Source organism: Sesamum indicum, linkage group LG3 (genome assembly GCF_000512975.1).
Source record: "Sesamum indicum cultivar Zhongzhi No. 13 linkage group LG3, S_indicum_v1.0, whole genome shotgun sequence".
Lineage (NCBI taxonomy): Eukaryota > Viridiplantae > Streptophyta > Magnoliopsida > Lamiales > Pedaliaceae > Sesamum > Sesamum indicum.
Genome location: NC_026147.1, coordinates 18,053,509 through 18,073,404, shown reverse-complemented (window position 1 = coordinate 18,073,404; position 19,896 = coordinate 18,053,509). Strand labels below are relative to the sequence as shown.

Sequence of the window (19,896 nt, the reverse complement as noted above, 5' to 3'; positions counted from 1 at the left end):
ATTTAACTGACGGCTTTAATTTTCACAAAATGATCGTTACACCCTTGATTAATATATATTATTTTTTATTTTAATGATCGTTAGATCTACATTAATTATATCACAGTCGTTAAATTTAATCAATTAATTTTAATTGTTGAATTATAAATTTAAAAAAAGATAGAGTTAAAATTTTATTAATAAAAATATTATTTAAAAAAAAGGGCAAACAAAATTAACACTGCCCCTACCCCTCCCCAATTACCGCCACTCCCACCCTTACCCCACCGCCTCCCCTCGCCTCTGCTCTTCCCCATAGATAGGGGCCACGGGAAATTTGGGCGACATCGCGTAGTCATCGCGCTTTCGTACGTGGAAAGAGGGCGAGGACGATTGTCCAACGGCAGCCGCAATGTTTTCCTTTTTTCTTTTTAATTATATTAATTAAATATATTTTAGTTAATAGAGAATAATTTTAACAATTATAAAACTATTTGAATTTAATATAATTTAATTTAATATTTAATATTTTTCAAATTAAATGTAATTCACTTTAATAGTTTAATTTAAATTATAAAATTAAAAAAATATGATTTTTCTATATATTTTTAAGTAAATATATTTAAAAAATATTTTATTTTTTAGATAGATGAAAAATACAAAAAATTATTTAAAAAATAAGTAAAAAAATATACATGTAAAATATATAAATATCATAAAGGCATTTTAATAAAAAACACCAAAAAATATCAAAAATAGTAAAAAAAAATCCCCAAACACATAAGGAGCGTGTGTAATGCACCTTAAGTTAATTACTAACAAAATGTGTGTTTTTTGCTAAACTTTACAAAATACAGATGGTTGAAAATATAAAGGAGTTCACTTTTCAACAAAACATAGAGAAGTAAAATACATTTTAACTGAAAATATTTTATAAAATATATGCGCTTATAAGATTTTTCAAATATTCTTAACGAAACGTCTTCTTAATTGGTATCTGGGTCTGACAAATGTAGTAAATTTACTTATGGATGGTGAATGAGTTGAGGACTGAATGAGGAGTAAAGAAGGAAAAAACTTTAACAATTGTGGGGAAAAAGTATGTTTGCTGTATAATTGAGCAACATAGTTAAAAAAGTATGGTAAATTACGATAAGCTCTCATAAAATTTGATATAATTATAAATGTTTTCCTTTTTTAGAACATTATCATTAGTCCCTGAATTTCATATTCATCCAATAATTAGCTCATTTTTTTTTAGTTTTCGTTAGGTTTCTAATTATTTTCTGTAGTGAGCGGCCAAAATGTCCTTGACTTATGAATTATAATTATATTTATTTTTTACAAAAAAATATAATATTTTTATGGACTAGAAGGGCAAGAAGAAAAATCCATATCGTCATTTTCTTTTTAGAATTTTTATTTTTTTTTAAAAAGAGAAGAGTAGCAAGAGCAAAGTAGGAATTTCTAGACTCTTATTCAAAGACTATATAATTTCATAAAATATTAGAGAATATTGACAATTTTCTAAATAATGAGGTATTTGTAGCCAAATTTCAAATGAGTTTGTTGTAATTTACCCTAAAAAATATAAAGAAAATATTATTTATCGATATTATAACTTGATACTATTGTGGGCAAATTTTTAAATTCAAACAATTTTCACAAAAAAGTTCATCACATTGTTGTAATATGGCTAAGCAACCTTTTATTGGATAAAGTGAGCTTGTTAGTAGTCTATAGGATTTAATCCATTCAGATGTATGTAGCCCATTAAATGCACATGCTAGAGGTGGGTTCTCTTACTTCATTAATGATGATCATTGATAGTATGGTTATGTTTATATAATAAGGTACAAACCTGAAGCATTTGGTAAGTTTAAAGAGTTTAGATTTTGAAGTTGAGAACCAAACTGATCGCAAAATTAAAGTCCTTCAGTCGAATTGAGGTGGTGAGTATTTAAGTGGTGAGGTTTGAGATTACCTGAAGAAGACGGTATTATTTCTCAATGGAAACCTCCCTCGATGCCTTAGTTAAATGGCATGTCTGAAAGGAGGAATCATTGTTGGACATGGTTTGATTTATAATGAATTTTACCGAACTGCATTTATCCTTTTGGGAGTATGGGCATGAGATAAGAACGAAGCTATTAAACATAGCGTCGTCTAAAGTTGTGGCCCCAGATGTGATATTAGATATGGCATGGTAAGCGTGCTTCCTTCAAATACTTGAAAGTGTGGGGTAACTCTGCACACGTCAAGAAACTAGTGGGAGACAAACTGGATTCGAGGTCTAAGTCCAGGTTTATTGGTTATTTGAAGAAATTACGTGGTATTAATCTATGATCCCTTTGAGCAAAAGGTATTTGTCTCGAGAAATACAGTATTCTTGGAAAGAGTTTTCTTTTTTCAGCGGATACCCGATGTGATGAGTTACTCCTTGAGAAATCAAGTGAGGCACCTCAATCGGATGCAACCACATCATCTGCGCCCACTCTTCCCTCGTATGATATTCCAGTCCTCCATAGGTCATCTTTACAATAACCTCTTGAGAGGTATGGGTTTTTAGGTATGACTGGTTAGTTGGATAATGATCAAAGATGTATAGAGAAGCAAAACCAGACATCGACTTGGGTAAATGGCTTGAGGTCATGAAATTCAAAATGGGCTCCATGAGTTCAAATTAGGTTATGACCTTGGTGGAGCCACCTAAGGGTGTTAAGACCGTTGGTTGTAAATGAATTTACAAATGTAAGTTTGGAGCTGACGGGGAGGTAATAACCTTCAAAGCTAGGCTTGTGGCAAAAAATTATACTTAGAGACCTGGGGTTGATTTTGAGAAATCTATTCGCCTAAAGTCATAACCAAGTCCATTAGGATTATGCTTGCTATAGTTGCATGGTATGACTATGAAATATATAGATGGATGTGAAAACAACCTTTCTTAATAGATTTCTTGAGGCAGATATCTATATGGATTAGCTGGAGGGTTTCATGACAGTTGGAGAAGAGCATAAGGTCTGTAATTTTCAAAGATCTCCATCTATGACCTCTAACAAGCTTCCCGAAGCTAGAGTATATATTTTTCGATGAAGTCATTAGGGATTTCATAAAAAATGAATTGATCAATTATATATACAAGAAGGTCAATGGGAGCTCTATTATATTCCTTGTGCTTTATGTGGACGACATCTTGCTTATTGAGATGATGTTAATATGTTAGATTACACTAAAGCATGATTGTCCACTCAATTCTCCATGAAAGATTTGAGTAAGGTTCCTACATCCCTGGTGTCAAGATCTACAGGGATATATCTAAGATGATGTTAGGAATGACCTAAAAATCATATCCTGAGAAAACCTTGATAAGATTCAAAATGAGAAACTCCAAATGAGGATTCCTTCCATGAGGCATGGAGTTAAGTTGTCCAATAAGCAGTTTCCTAATACTGATGAGGAGCTGAAAAGGATGCGGACGTTCCTTATCCTTTTGCTGTTGGTAGCATTTTGTATGTGTGCACTTTACCAGGCCTCATGTTCCTTAAGCTTTGAGAGCAGCAAGCAAATATCAAGTATGTCCCAGAGAAGCAAACTGGACTACCGTCAAGACTATACTTAGGTACCTAAGGAAGGCCAAAGATATGTTCTTGGTGATGATGATGATGCCAAATCTCAGTCAGGGTCCATATTCAAGCTTAACGATGGAGTAGTTGCTTGGAAGAATTCCAAGCAAGAGAGCACAACTGATTCCACCACAGAAGCTAAATACATAGCAGCTTTGGAAGCAACTGAGGAGACCGTTTGGATGAAAAACTATATACAAGAGTTAGGTGTAGTGACTATCACTGCCAAGCTAGTGCTTATCTTCTGTGATAACAATAGGGTGGCAGTACAAGTGAAGGAACCGATATCTCATTAGCGGTTTAAATATATTCTTAGATGCTACCATCTTCCTATAGAGATGGTGGGTAAAGATGATGTTTGGAATGATTGAGTCAGCTCAACAGATAACAAGGCAGATTTGCTGACCAAGCTTGTATGGCAGATTGCTCATACTAAACATTTTAAAAAGATAGGTTTGAGGATGATGGGTGATTGGCTTTAAAGTTAAATAGGAGATTGTCAGAATAGGTGATCATAAAGCCCATTAGATTAGGGTTTATCTATTTTGACAATTTCAAAGATGTAATGTAATATTATATGAATAAAAGTAAGTATTCATTTATGGCATTTATCTTGTTAGCTTACTTATATTAAATATTGAACTTACTTAACGTCATAAAAAAGTGTACAAACTAAAGGAACAATCCATGCAGTTGGGTTATGCATTGAATGATAGCTATTAAACCAGCTTTGAGGTATGGGTCTGAAATATTCCACATCAAGTACCTCGAGTTAGGGCATCGAGAGTCCCGTAGAGACTTGCACTAAAAATTGCAGTGCCGTGTTTCATCGGTCGGAGACGTAGGTCATTTATGCAATTTTGGTGGGTCAGTTGGCGAGGTTGTTGCACTGACTCGTGAGAACTATCATTATGGAAGCTTTGATGCCTTGGTCGGTATGATAAGAGTTTCCGACTTCTATAGTACGGGAGTAGTCTTCAAACTTGATGAACCATGGCAATCACACGTACATAATGATTGTATCTTGAATCTGACAAGAGATGACCGTGTCTATCGTATAATCATTATAAGCCTTATCCAGTGCAATCAGAATGTTCAGTGAGGACGGTGGGTTCCAAGATAGAATCCTTCCCCTATCAGAATGTGATAATGATATCTCCCATGCATTTTAAGACTCGTTATAGTTTTTAAAATATGTGGCTATAGTGATTGATTGAATAGGGATAGATTTTCAATGTCGAGTAGTAGAGATAACGATGTCTTGAGTATTAAGCATAACGACCTAGTCTAGGATAGGAACCGAGGCCCAATTTTATACCCTAAAACTAAGGTCGAAAGATGATATCCATATGGAACTCAAGAGCCTAAATGCTCAAGGCATTATTTATCTAGTCTCTAGTGCGATGGACTGTTGTTAGACAACCATACATGATAAAGTACATTTCTGGCTATGGGATAATTAAAAATAATTAATTAAATTTAATTTAATTAATTGTGTTAGTCACATGCCCAAGTGAAGTTGAGGGTGAATCTAAAGAGTCACACACTAATCACTGAAAAGTGATGAACTTAATTTGAAATTAATTTCAAAATAAGGGAATTAATTAAATTAAATTAAATTAATTTTTAAAGAGCATAAATGATTGGATTATTTATGTAGACTAATTCATTAGATGGATGACCCAAAATCTAATTGATTGGATTAATTAAATTTTAGGTTTGACATTTTAAATTAATTGGAGTAATTTAATTAGGCTTGGTATCTATACATTAGATTTATAAAATGAAAGGGAGTGAGGTTGCTTCTTTGAATTGAATTAAAAGGTATAAAGATTTTAAATGGACTTATAATTAAATTAGATTTAATTAGAGATCATTAGATCTTGGCGTGATTAAATTCAATTTAAATGATCTTGGTCCATTAAAACATTACCCAAAATCCGAGTTTGACCTTTTCTAAGTTAAGGGAGAGTTGGACTCCTCCTTGGTGAGGAAAGCATGGGTGAGTGGGGTTTTTAGAGATTCCTCGTTCCTTTTTTTTTTTTTTTAATTTTATATTTTCGAACACACTGATGCTGTATTCGAGTCGTGTTCCTGTCCAATACGTGTTAGATACAACACTGCACTAAATAATTTTTTGAAGTGTCCGTAAATTATAGTCCACTATCAACCCACCCCAAATCCTAGCTCACTAATTATGGTACGATTTAAGTTGGATCGATTGATTGGAACGGCGCAGTAAGTTGGTTAAAAACCCTATAAAAAATAAAGGACAAAATGCATAAAACACCCCTGCATTTTAAAAAGTTTGCAAAATAAACCCTCTTGTTATAAGAATAGGCTAAAAGCTCCTCTGTTTTGTAAAACTCAGCTCAATCGTCCCATCTCTATTACATTCAACTAACGGTGTTAATTTTTTTTAAAAATATGACAGTTATACCCTTACTTATTATATATTATTTCTTATATTAATGACTATTGGATTTGATTTGATCAAATATTGATCGTTAGATCTAATTAATTAATCTCAACCGTTAGATTTTAAAAAAATAAAAAGTCTAGATTCAAGAAATTATTTAACTTATTTTATATATAAATAATTTAAAATTTTAAAAATATATTATTATTATATATTTAAAAAAAAAACTAACTACCCACCCTATCCCCAACACCCCCGGCATCCCCCCAATTCTCGTCGCCGGCGGCTAAAATTATTAAAATCACCGTATCTCTGTAAATTCTTTACCAAATTGAGTGAGGCCAGTCTAGTTAGAATCGTCTTGAAGAGACGAGTTTGATGGTGGTGGTTTGAGAGTGAGATTCGACCGGACGGAGACGAATCGACGACAAATATGTTCGAAAGTCGTGAGTCTTGAGCCCACTCTTTATGATTAACGAAAAATCAAATTGAAAGAATGAAAATATCGTCTTGAAGAGAGGATTCGAATGGTACCATTGACCGTGAAAAATTAGTCCGAATTGCGCCAGAAACTTATCGAAAAAGGGGCGAAAATCACGGTTTTTTCCTTTTATTTTTATTTTTTTAATTAATTTTAATTATATTAATTAAAATATATTTTAGCTAATTAAGAATATTTTAAATAATTATAATGATTAAAAATTTTGGCTAATTAATAATAATTATTGTAATTAAATATATATTTTAATTAATTAAAAATAATAGTTAGATTTAATAATTAATAATTATAAAATTATTTGAATTTAAATATAACTTAATTTAATATTTCAATTTAAATTTAATATGGCAAAATTTAATTTATTTTTTAAAGTGAGAAATTACAAAATGAACACATAAAATAGGCCAAAAAGCCCTTTGTATGTTATATAAACCCATAGAAGGGTATTTTAGTCCAAAATATCATTAAATATGAACGCAGAAAATGACTTCCAAACACAGTAAATGCGTGTCTCCTCCACTTCTCAATAGTTGCTAACAGAATGGTGGTTTTTTGCTAACTAAAACAAAATAGAATTAGCTTTTTCTAAAAACAGGAGGGTATTTTTTGCATACTTTTTGAAACACAGGAGAATTTTATACATTTTGTCCAAAAATAAAAATAAATAAGTAGAAATAATTAAGAATAGGGGGAAGTGGATGCAAATAACCCATAATAGGAACAACATTACGTAGTATATATGTAGTCAAGGGAAGATTGGTTTGAGATAGGTCGCGGCTCCAAGGGATGGAGTCGAACCGGACCAATGACATTACGGCCTACTTTCTATAGGATTATTATATAATATACTGTTAGTTAAACAACCCTCACTAAACCCTAATCATTTAAATACTTCAACAAGCACATACATTCTTCGCTGTCTCTCTCTCTCTCTATCTCTCTCCTCCTCTCCACTCTCCCAAGTCTCCTCCTCTGTTTTGTCTCTCTAAACCCTAGAAAGAGAAACCAGCAAGAGTTGTTCCGTCGAATTCCTTCTTTTTCTGGGGTTTAGTTTCCGTTGGTTATCCGATTTTTGTGTTTTTTTGTAGAAGGAGAATTGGAGTGTTGAAGCGAGATGGATCTTCAGAGCTTGGCGATTATCTTGCAGGGTGCACTTAGTCCCAATCCGAGTGAAAGGAAAGCCGCTGAAGATAGTCTCAATCAGGTACTAGGATGTAGGATTGCTTTCGCTGGAATTATGGTTTTCTTTCTTTGTTTTTGGTTTTTGGGTTAGTAGGTTGCAAGGAATATGATGAATCTTTCATGAGAATTGAAATTCTCAGAGTTCTTGATTGATCGTGTAATCCTGTTTCTGGAGTGGTAGGAGTGAAGTCACGTGAAACTGATTTTGTTACTTGTTGGTGCATTCTTGCAGTATCAGTATGCGCCTCAGCATTTGGTGAGGCTGCTGCAGATCATAGTAGAAGGGAATTGTGATATGGCCGTCAGACAGGTGGCTAGCATTTCTTTCAAGAATTTCATTGCTAAAAACTGGGCGCCTCATGACCCTGGTAAGTTTATTCATGCATCAGTGGACGTTCTTGGCTAAAAGTGCGAGTCAGACGTTCCTGTTTGTTAGGAGTATCATTTTTGGTTCTAGATGATTGGGGATGTATGAGATGGTCAATGGAGTACATGACTTATTGGATGACTGGTTTTCCTGGATAAATTGGTGATTTGGTGTTTGGGCCCAGAAATTTAATTTTTAGGTCTTCTCATGATATTTAGTTCCTATCGACTTCTTAGAGGCTCCAGTAACAAGCCAAGAACTGTCTTTAACAGTCATGAAGACAAATCATATGCTAAAGATTTAAAATTCTTGCATAAAGAATTAGGTCTTCCTGTTCATTAGATTGTGCATTTATTTGCAAGGCTCTCTTTTCTAGATATTTTACTGTGTTGATTATAGTTTTGCATTTAGTGATCTTTGGGGAGCCAGCTTGGTCCTAGAAGGTAACTGCAGAGTTTTTAAGATATTTCTTTTTGGTACTAGCTAATGCAAGTGTGTTATTGTAATTCTATTTGTTGATGTCAGAATTAGATAATGGCAGAACCTGATCTTTTTCTGCCCTCACATTTCGTTTGGTAACAGGCGAGCAATCAAAGATCTTACCTGATGACAAGGAAGTGGTCAGACAGAACATTCTCAATTTCATTGCCCAAGTTCCCCCACTTTTGAGGTATTAATACATTTTTCTCTTATTTATTAAATGTGCAAATGATAATTCTCATGCAGAAAAGAGTTATCATATATGTATAATCAGCTTGTTCATTCAGGCTTCTCTAAATTCATGCTTTCAATCTATGCTTTTTGACATTACAATGTGATTATGTCCTTCATGTGCGTTTAAACAGCCAAGTGAATATCTTGGCTGTTTCGTAACTAACTGAAATATCTTGTTAGGAATGACCTTTTGTTAACTAACTTGTGAAGTCTTCTGGTGTTATAAACAGAGCACAGCTGGGTGAATGCTTGAAAACAATTATACATGCCGATTACCCAGAACAATGGCCAACTCTTTTGCACTGGGTGAAACACAATTTGCAGGATCAACAAGTTTATGGAGCTTTATTTGTCCTCAGGATCCTTTCCAGAAAATATGAGTGAGTTCATATAAAGTGCTTTCTTTTGAAGCACTTATCTCTTATTTGCTTCTCAAACCGTAACTAATGTTGATGGTTACTGTAAATTATCTTGGGAACTAAGAGTTTCTCCTACTTCTTCATGTGCGTGTCTGCAAAGTCCAGTGACTCATCATTTGTGGATTTTGGTTGGAGTTAGTTGCTGTTGACCCTAGTCCCATTTTACCTTATTTCTGTTTCTGATCTATAAATTTCTCATAGGCCTTTGCTTCTCTTATTCTACTTCTGCTTTGTTTGTTATAATTGGTATATTTGTTCATGCATACTAGTGCTTGTACCTTAGGTTGTCAAGGAGTAATGCCTCCTGTCAGCGTCGAAGGGGTTTTGCAATATATAGGTATGCATCTAAATGCATAAGATGATATTTAGGCAAAGTCTTGGGCGTGAATAGAACTCTAGGTGGACGTGAACGATAGTCTGGCTAGGGGTAGAACTCACCTACTAATTATCTAGACTTGATTTTTGCCTGAACACCCAACAACCAATGCATGTTTACAATGCAGAATGCACATGAAATTATGTTTTTACCTGCATCCTTGTAGTTTGGATATTAGAAGCCTCCCAAATACTGGAGAAACATCAAGGAGGGACATTCTTTGTAGATAGTGGATCATACTTATGTGTGCATGAGATATACCTCTGGTTCAAAAGTTTTTAATTTTAAATTACTGCAGTTCTTCTTGAAAGGGATACCTGTTGTGCACTTGATGCTTGTAGATAAGGAGTTTAGTGAATATGAAGATGCTGTTTTCTCCTTACACTTGCTAAAGTTTGATGTTTATACCTTAAAGAACTATTCAAGTTGTTTCTAAGGTTAAACTGTGGCTACGTTTATAGTCAAGTGCCCAGAATCATAACGCCATTCTTCGTGGTGTAAGCCAGACGCATTCATGTATCAACCGGGAAACTATTTGATTATTCTCTTTGCCCCCTTTTATTAAGGTGGCTTTTGCGATTAAATCTTCTTGCAATCCATAAGTATCAACATATGTTAGTATTACTGACACTCAGCTTATAGTCCTGGTCACAAGGAAAGGCTTGCACTGGTTTTTCAAGCGTGTTCCAACTCCCTAATTATCAGTTCCTTATAGGACCAAAATGTTTCTTTCATGCAATATTTGTTGGAGTTAAAAGCTGTTTGCTTTTGTTACGCTTCCATGCTGCGGTCCCTTCAATTGTAAAACTAATATTCTTTTCAACCAATTCTAAGCACCTCTGGTGGATGAGAGGTTAAAGTTACAGAAAAGAAAAGCTGTTGTCACTTTCTACAATCATTGGTTTTAGGATAATACTGAAGTTACTGTGCATGTATTTTAAAATACACATTAATACGTACAAATCAAACACATACAGATAAACTCATAAGAGATACATAATACTGAAGCAAGCTAGCTGGTGTTTGAGCATAAATACTTGAAGATACCTGTTTAGTCTTTTTTAGCATGTACTTGCGACCCTTGATATTGTTGATCCTTGTGGTGGAAGTTCATATTTTGACAGACAAATATTTATTAAAGTCTTTTAAGTACCACAGGAACAGTAATTGTAAAAAGAGGCAATGGAGATAAGTGATGAATCTTGTGGGTTTCTACCAAAAGAAACTTCTATGTGTGCCAGTGCTTTAGTTAATGTACATAACACTTCTTATGTGCTCATCCCCTGATTTTTTACAATTTGCAGATTTAAATCAGATGAGGAGAGAATACCAGTTCATCACATTGTTGAAGAAACCTTCCCCCATTTGCTTAACATCTTTAACAGGCTTGTTCAGATTGTTAATCCTTCTATTGAAGTAGCAGATTTGATCAAGCTGATTTGCAAAATATTCTGGTCATCTATATATGTATGTTCATATTTCTGCAGTTTTCAAGCTTGTTATATGTGCTTTTTCATTCAATTTGTTGGCTACAGCACCAGTGTGTCGACATGGCATGACAGTTTTCACAGGCATCATTATGATTAAAACCCTTATGCATGATAGAGTAATTGAAAGTCTTGCATGCTTCTCGTCATTGTCAAATTCTTTTCCATAAAACCTTATGCACAAGGCACCACCATGCTTTTAGTTTATAAAACTGAGGGTTCTGACAGTTCTAGCTAATGGTGTAATATGTCTTAATGAAAAGATTATACTAAATTTTGTTCTATAAGTGAAATCAAGTTTTCCACATTTAGTTCTTAGCAAAAAAACTGTATGCTGCATCTGACCTCAACTAATTTGTATGCAACTGTTCTCAGCTGGAGGTCCCGAAGCAGTTGTTTGATCCAAATGTATTCAATGCCTGGATGATCCTTTTCTTGAATATATTGGAAAGGCCTGTTCCGGTTGAAGGACAACCTGCTGATCCTGAACTGAGAAAATCATGGGGATGGTGGAAAGTGAAGAAGTGGACAGTCCACATATTAAACCGCCTTTATACTCGGTATGTTCTTAGTTATATCTGTATTTCTCTCCTTAAATGTGGGCTTATTTGCTGAATAGCCCTGATTTAAATTGATGACATTCTCTCCTCTCCTTGATTTGTACCAGATTTGGGGATGTGAAACTTCAAAATCCAGATAACAAAGCTTTTGCCCAAATGTTCCAGAAGAATTATGCAGGGAAGATTTTGGAGTGTCATCTGAATTTGTTGAATGTGATCCGTACTGGTGGCTATTTGCCAGACAGAGTAATCAATCTTATTTTGCAATACCTCAGCAATAGGTTTGTGTAATAAAATCTTATATTGCCCTGATAGTGTTACATAGTTCTCACATTTGTCATTTGATGCCTCTTAACCCCTTCCCATCCATTGTGAAGAATACATCCATGGATCAATTGTTGCCAACCTGGCCATCATTTTCTGATTAAAAGATAAACATAAAATGCCTGGACGTATCCCATGCTGCATCCAACTTTTTTCTTGTTCTTGCAATTATTGGGTACTTAGTAGTATCCAATACGTAAATTGCCCATATCTAAGCCGTATCCGTATTCTGGGAGTACAAAGTACTGCATTAGACTATTTCCAGGAGTACTGCTGTATCATGGCTGATGGCACTCCTGATAGTTTCTGGACCTGACTCTTGCAGGGCACTCTTTATAAAAAAACTAGAGATATATATTTTATACAGACCATTAGCATCATTTTTTAGGGAGTATGTCAATTGATGTTTCTAATGATATCGCATGCTCCTTCTGGTCTTCTTCCTTGTGCAGTATCCCAAAGAGTAATATGTACAGTCAGCTGCAACCAAAACTTGATGTTGTTCTTTTCGAAATCATCTTCCCGCTGATGTGCTTCAGTGACAATGATCAAAGACTCTGGGATGAAGATCCACATGAGTATGTGAGGAAAGGATATGGTATGTTAAGAATCTCAATTTCATCTCAGTTACTTCAGTTTATGTTTCTTGATCTTTGAACAAAGGAATCATATCTGATTTTCTTCTTATTTTTCCGCAGACATAATTGAGGATTTATATAGTCCTAGAACTGCTGCAATGGATTTCGTGAGTGAGTTGGTTAGGAAACGTGGAAAGGATAACCTCCAAAAGTTTTTATTATTTATTGTAGAGGTTTTTAAGAGGTATGCATCATGTTATTTTAGATTTTCTATGTGAATTAAGAATTTGATATTTGAACGATGTTAATCTACCCGCTTATTCTACACTAGATATGATGAGGCAGCAGCAGAATACAAGCCCTATAGGCAGAAAGATGGTGCTCTTCTTGCAATTGGAGCATTATGTGATAAACTGAAGCAGACTGAACCCTACAAATCTGAGCTAGAGCACATGCTTGTACAACATGTGTTCCCTGAGTTCAGCAGTCCTGTGGGACACCTTAGAGCTAAGGTAAGGGGTCTTGATTTCTTTTGTGTTACCTTATTTTTGATTTAACTTGTAGTAAAGTAATGTATATTTTAACTTCTCATGATCCATATGTCGGTGAGGTAGTTCTCAAAACATACTGTTTTCTCTGACTCCTAAAGGTATCAGGAAACTGTACAGTTCAGGTTAAGATTTTTGGCTTTCCTAAAGGGAACACGAGACTTCGTTTTGTTATGGTGACATTAGTTTAGAATTTTCATCCTGCTCAACTACTTTGACCAAACTTTCTTTTCTGTTATCTGCTCTCTTGAGCTGTGAGCTTATGCACTTGTTGTCTTGTTCAAACATCCCCAATCTAGGCAGCATGGGTTGCAGGGCAGTATGCACATATTAATTTCTCTGATCCGAATAACTTCCGAAGAGCATTACACAGTGTTGTTGCTGGGATGCGTGACCTAGAACTTCCTGTTCGTGTTGATTCTGTCTTCGCATTGCGCTCTTTTGTGGAAGCCTGCAATGGTACTGTTTTCCTCACTTTATGTTGCTCTAGAGATACCTCTGCTACAGAACTTTAATATGTAGACCTAAAGCTCAGTCGGGCAATTTATTTGATGTACAGATTTGGGTGAAATTCGACCAATCCTTCCGCAACTACTTGATGGTATTCATCTTATGAAAATCCTTTCTTTTGTTCTCTTTGTTGAACAGCTGCATTCTAACTGAATATTCTTTGCCCTTCTGAATTACCCTCAGAGTTCTTTAAACTTATGAATGAAGTTGAGAATGAAGATCTTGTATTTACTCTTGAGACAATAGTGGACAAGTTTGGAGAGGAGATGGCTCCTTATGCTCTTGGATTATGCCAGAATTTGGTGAGACTAGTCTACTCAAGTATTTGAATATTTTGAGTTGATTATGTGTATATATATTATATATATATATTTCTTTTGTATCATGTGCTTTTGATTTTCAGGCTGCTGCATTTTGGAAATGCATGAATACTGCTGAAGCAGATGAGGAAGGTGATGATCCTGGAGCCTTGGCTGCTGTTGGTTGCTTGCGTGCCATTAGCACAATCCTTGAGTCAGTCAGCAGACTCCCCCATCTCTTTGTACACATTGAGCCAACTTTACTGCCGATAATGTGTAGGATGCTGACTACAGATGGACAGGGTAGCTAGCCTATTTTTGTCTTTTTTGTCAATATATAAATTACCTTGCTGTTTTTGAGCTTGACATTCCTTATAATATTATTTGTTGAAATTCATACTTCCTACTATCTTTGTTGGATTAGAACAATAGTCTCATAATTTGGAGATAGTTGTACTTGATTAGAAGAAATGAAGTTTTGGTTCAATGAGTATCACGGATACTTGCACGTACATAAAGTACATTTGATGGAGTAAGAAGTTTGTCTACTTTTCTCTGTGATTCTGACAGGATCTAGGGATGAACACAAAAGGTTTACACCTGAAAATGCTTCAATATGATAGGCTTAGGTTGAATTCTTGTGCTCTGATCACACTTGCACTGTTTTGGATAGTAAAAATGTGGATCTTGCATGTCACAAATGCAGATGAGATTGTTTGTCTTGCGAAAGATGGTTTCCTATATAAAAATTCGTCATCATATTACCATTTCTTGATATCTACTTTATTTGTTAAATGAGTTCATGAATGATGTATGATTGTGAGATGTAAGATTGAAGGAACTTTTCAAGGCTTGATTTCCCTTTTGTATGCCCACCTACCACATAATCAATCAACTTTGCCAGGTATACAGTTTGGTTGCTTCTGTTGTGATTTTAATAGCTTTTGAACAACCAGATACCTTTGGCCTCTGATCCAGAAATTTTATTGAACTTGATAATTGGGAGGTGGTAAACTTGATCCATAAAGTGTCGGATGGTGGGGTATAGGTTTGATTGAAAATAAAGCTTATAGTGTAAAGTTTGTCAAATTACTGTTAGAAGAGAACAAAAGAGCATCTGAGAACTTCAGTAAGTATTATGTTCGGTTTTCTTATGAATATGTAATTGTGCAGAGGTCTTTGAGGAAGTTCTGGAGATCGTCTCTTATATGACTTTCTTCTCACCCACTATATCACTGGAGATGTGGAGTCTCTGGCCATTAATGATGGAAGCTTTGGCTGACTGGGCAATTGATTTTTTCCCTAGTACGTATCATTAAGGAGATTTTTACTTTTGCAGGAATACCCTTTCCTTTGTTGTATTAAATTTTTCTTGTTTCTTCTGCATCTTTAATATGTTAATTGTTTATATGATATAAATGTTTTTGAAGCTTTGGCTGTGTTCTGATTGATGAATCTGATTCACTTTCCAATTACAATGATTACACGTAGATTTCTAAGAGCATATTCAGGTTTTTTTTTCTTGTAAAATCATTTATGGGAGAAAGAAAGGTCTGGTTCTTGAAATTCAATAAGCTTTCGGGGTACTTTTATGTACTGTATCCTGTTCTCTGGTCCTCATTTATGTTGTTGTCCAACTTTTGGGGTTTCTTGATGTGTTTTTGTTTTATGTGCCCCTAGCCCGAATCTTTAAAATGTAAAAGGATTCATGTTGTAATATACCTGCCGAGGGCTACTTGTTGAATCAGCTTCTTTAAAATTTTCTCATGCTCTGTGGTTTGTGGAAAATTTCAGATATCTTGGTGCCATTGGACAACTATATATCCAGAAGTACTGCGCATTTTCTCACATGCAAAGATCCAGATTACCAGCAAAGCCTCTGGAACATGATTTCATCAGTGAGATTCGTTGTCAAATTCAGCCTCTAATAGAAACTGAGCCAATGAATGACTTCTGACTGTGCTAATCATGCAGGTCATGGGTGATAAAAACCTGGAGGATAGTGATATTGAGCCTGCACCTAAGCTCATCCAGGTAGTATTCCAGAACTGCAGGGGACAGGTTGATCACTGGGTTGAGCCTTACTTAAGAATCACTGTGGAGCGTCTGCGTCGCGCTGAGAAACCATATTTAAAGTGCCTCTTAATTGAAGTGGTAAGGAATGGATTTTTCTATATGAAGTGCATTCCTAGCTAATGGGAGTCTTCTGATGGTACTCAAACTTTGAGGATACTCTTTGCTGGGGAACTTAAATCATTGTGTCAGAGACAAATTGTTTTGAACGCATTTCATCTTCACATGCAATTTCATTTGTCTATCACTTCGGACTTCAGCAACTAAATTCTTATTCTTAACCAAATGATTTCATGGTAATGGATTGCTTGGAAGGTGAAAGGACGGAAGCATACATTTATAATAACTCAAAATTGCCGATCAGTTTTTTTGTTAGTTTTGCCTTCTTTAGACATGTTTGTAAAAACCATTGTTTTCACATTTTCATTGTAATGGTTGCTTTTAGGTTCTCCTTCCCTCTTCTTGTAGCTTTTCAATTTGTTCTAGGTTCCTTTCCATCTTCCTTCTATTGAAATATGTTTCCACTTCTTTGTGAGGATGGTTATATTACCTGGGTCATCTTGGGCTTCTTTAACTTTAGAGAGGGTGGTAGAGTAAATTCCACATGAAGTCATTGGGTATTATTTCTGCATTGCCTCTTGGTTGAGGCCATGGCGCATTTGCTTGGCCACTCTATTCCAAGTTGGCTGATTAGTCTTTCTGCCAGTGGTTTATATGGTTAAATCTTTGTTCTTTTGAGAGTTCTATGTCAATCTTTAGCTACTAGTGTAGTGTTTTTATGCTGTGTGCTCTTGTTTATGAACGAAGAGAATCTTTAGGATTTGCTTTATATTTTTGTGTGGTGGAGTTACCTTACTTTGGATATAGGAGTGATACGTACTTGCAGGGTTATAAAGGCTTATTTGTCTGCAGGAAGTGACTTTAGCGATTACTATGTGTGATTTTTTCATGCGCTTCTTTGCGAATTCTTTTTCTTGTGTGAGGCCACAAATGGATATTGCCTGAGTTCAAGCATTGGATAATGAGACAACGATGACTTTTGACAGGTTGCAGATGCTCTGTATTATAATGCGTCATTGACACTCAACATTCTGCAAAAGCTTAATGTTGCCACAGAAGTTTTCAACCTTTGGTTCCAAATGTTGCTACAAACTAAAAAAAGTGGAGCGCGTGCTAATTTTAAAAGGTATGCTCCTTGTGATGCTTTATTGTATTGCTATTTCCTCTCCTAAAAGGATATATACTTATGTGGGAAGTTGCCCTTCTGTTTGCAGGGAGCATGATAAAAAGGTCTGTTGTTTGGGCTTGACATCATTGTTGCCTCTCCCTGCTGATCAGTTGCCAGGAGAAGCATTGGAGCGCGTTTTCAAGTCTACACTTGACTTGCTTGTTGCCTATAAGGATCAATTAGCAGGTTGTTGATTTTATATGCTTTTAACATGCGCCTTATTTTTCAAATATTTCAGCAAAAATGAATACCAGACCAACTCTGTGGTTCATCAATTTCTTGCGTTTTATTTACCTTGTGTATATATCATTTTACTTTGTCAATTTGAACAGAGGCTGCTAAGGAGGAAGAGGAAGAGGGAGAAGACGATGATGATATGGGGAATTCCCAAACTGATGACGAGGATGATGATGCTAATTCTGACAAGGATATGGGGGTTGATGAGGATGGAGATGAGGCTGAGAGCGATAAACTTCAAAAATTGGCTGCTCGGGTGAGTATCATTTTCTTCAGGCATTTGGATGAAGCTATTCTGTGAAGATTTATAAGGGGATTGGTGATTATAGCATAGCATAGCATTTATGGTCCTTATATTCTCTCTAGTTTGTTCAGATTAAGCAACATCGATTAAAACTTGAATCAGTGTTTATTCATGGATTTGCAACTTTCTTGAAATCTTTTTGCAAAAAGTGATTTGAGATCAACTATCTTTTTCCAGAACTTAAAATTTGGATATTAGTAGGATTAGATTTTCTGCCTGTAGTTTAAGATTGATGCATATTACTAGGGCTTGTTCATGCACTGAAATTTATCCCTTCTCTGGCTCCTGATTATGAAAATAATAGAATGTTCCACGGTTATCATATAGGGAGGTCAGTACCGTTTTGGAATATTATCTAGGTCAACTCATTATGCATTTGTTTGGTTTGCTTTTTAAATTCTTATGGTTTCTCTTTGTACATCTTGTCTCTTATGACTATACTCATAAAATCACGTGGAATACAGGCTAGGGCTTTCCGTCCCACTGAATCGGATGATGAAGACTCGGATGATGATTTCAGTGATGATGAAGAATTGCAATCACCCATAGATGATGTTGATCCTTTTGTTTTCTTTGTTGACACTATTAAAGGTAAAACTTTAGCTCTTGTATTTCCGTATAGCCTAAATGCATTTCATTAGTGTTGATTATTCTTACATGGTTGTCTTATCCCCAAATTTCTGTTTTGTAGCTCTGCAAGCATCAGATCCATTGAGGTTCCAAAACCTCACTCAGACACTTGATTTTCGTTATCAGGCGCTTGCAAATGGTGTTGCTCAGCATGCTGAACAGAGAAGAATAGAGATCGAAAAGGAAAAAGTGGCCAAGGCCACAGAAGCAGCTGTTGCTGCCTCATGATTTTGCTAGCCTGAGGGTTCATTAATCAAGTTCCACAAATTTGGTTAGTCATAATGTTCAAAGAAACCAAGAGTGATTGCATTTCTTGGAGTCTGGGTCGTCATTTCAGTGGTCTTTGGTTATCGATGTGTCTAAAATGGCTGTTCAGGTCCCAGCTTTTGTCGCAATCCTCAAGATAGGCGATCTGAATTGGGGAATCAGATTCCTAACCTTGATTTCCCAGGTCCGGGTTTGATTAAGTTATCTGGTGAGTTGGCTCTTCTACATCAGAAGATGTCAGTTGCCAGCATGTCGGTCCTTGGTGTCCTGCAGTTTGTACCATTTTTTTTATACGAATGGAAGTTTCATGTCAAGGTAGAAGTTATACTGTCTAGGAACCCATCTGTTTGGTTAGGGTGGAGGGTAAAATGCATTCAAGTTATGATGCATGTTAGTCGTTTGGATAGGTAGTTGATCGCTGTAATTTATTTTTCTTTTGGAGGGGTTGCGTCCTAAATTTTCGTCTTTGGATGTTGTTGTGCATACATTATTTTCACCGACTTTGGTTCCTCTAGTTTTGGGAGGTTTTGATCTTTCTGGAGGTGCATAGTTGAGTTTTCTGCGGAATGTAAAACTAAGTTTATTCTTTTATCCTGTGTTATCACGTTGGAAGGGTTTAAATATTTGATTCATGACCACCTCCTGTGTTTCTTCCAGCTGTTAAGACTCTTTTCACCTGCTCTTTTCTTGTTCCGGGTAATTGTCGGCCCAATGAGTAGGTCTGTAACTGGTGCCTGACAACTATGATTATTTTTGCTCCGTTAAATGCCAGAACACCACAATCCAATTTCGTGATTGCACCTTAAAAGTACTTCTTGTTATGCAGCGAGCTCAAGTCTGTGCAGGAATCAATTAAGTGCTAGGTGGGAAGTAGGAAGCAGGATTCGACTTGTTGCTGAGGAAGTTGCACTAGCACTAAGCTTCCAGTAATCCAGTTAAAAAAACACAGTAGGTATCTTTCATTGTTACACTGCTGAAAGGATGGAGTTGGCATTGGATTAGGCCCACGCACAGCAAGAAGTTGATTTTGTTGATAAAACAGAAACTATGAAGTCATGCTTGTTATAAAGTGTAGTTGTCATTGATCAAGTGTTGCAAAATCATCTTCAGGCTTGGAAGGTTCTGAGGATTGATTTATGGTCCATGAACCTGTCAGCAACTATTGAATGTCTGTCCAGAATAATTGGATGATTGCTCAGATGCGGTGAATAGCATCTTAATGTGTTTGAACATAAGGCATCTGCAATAGGTGTTTGTTTTTGTTTAAATGTCC

General features: G+C 35.6%; 1 protein-coding gene across 4 annotated transcripts; it reads left to right on the top strand.

The window, feature by feature from the left end:
• On the top strand, positions 7,423-19,884 carry LOC105158687 (importin beta-like SAD2). Of its 4 annotated transcripts, XR_847535.2 has the most exons (24): positions 7,423-7,724; positions 7,935-8,070; positions 8,652-8,739; positions 9,014-9,163; positions 10,883-11,045; positions 11,441-11,625; positions 11,733-11,906; positions 12,402-12,547; positions 12,648-12,771; positions 12,859-13,039; positions 13,375-13,534; positions 13,635-13,676; positions 13,769-13,887; positions 13,989-14,187; positions 15,058-15,189; positions 15,679-15,782; positions 15,859-16,038; positions 17,004-17,143; positions 17,232-17,371; positions 17,518-17,678; positions 18,191-18,317; positions 18,418-18,627; positions 19,281-19,342; positions 19,450-19,884. XR_847535.2 is itself a non-coding variant. In XM_011075522.2 (23 exons), the coding sequence occupies exons 1-22, from the start codon at positions 7,635-7,637 to the stop codon at positions 18,582-18,584; spliced, it is 3,108 nt and encodes a 1,035-aa protein (XP_011073824.1). In that variant the 5' UTR covers positions 7,423-7,634; the 3' UTR covers positions 18,585-18,627; positions 19,450-19,884. The 4 variants fall into 4 exon arrangements, 3 of the variants coding, with proteins under 3 accessions (XP_011073824.1, XP_011073826.1, XP_011073823.1); XM_011075522.2 differs by lacking the exon at positions 19,281-19,342; XM_011075524.2 differs by lacking the exon at positions 19,450-19,884 and having other exon boundaries at positions 19,281-19,413.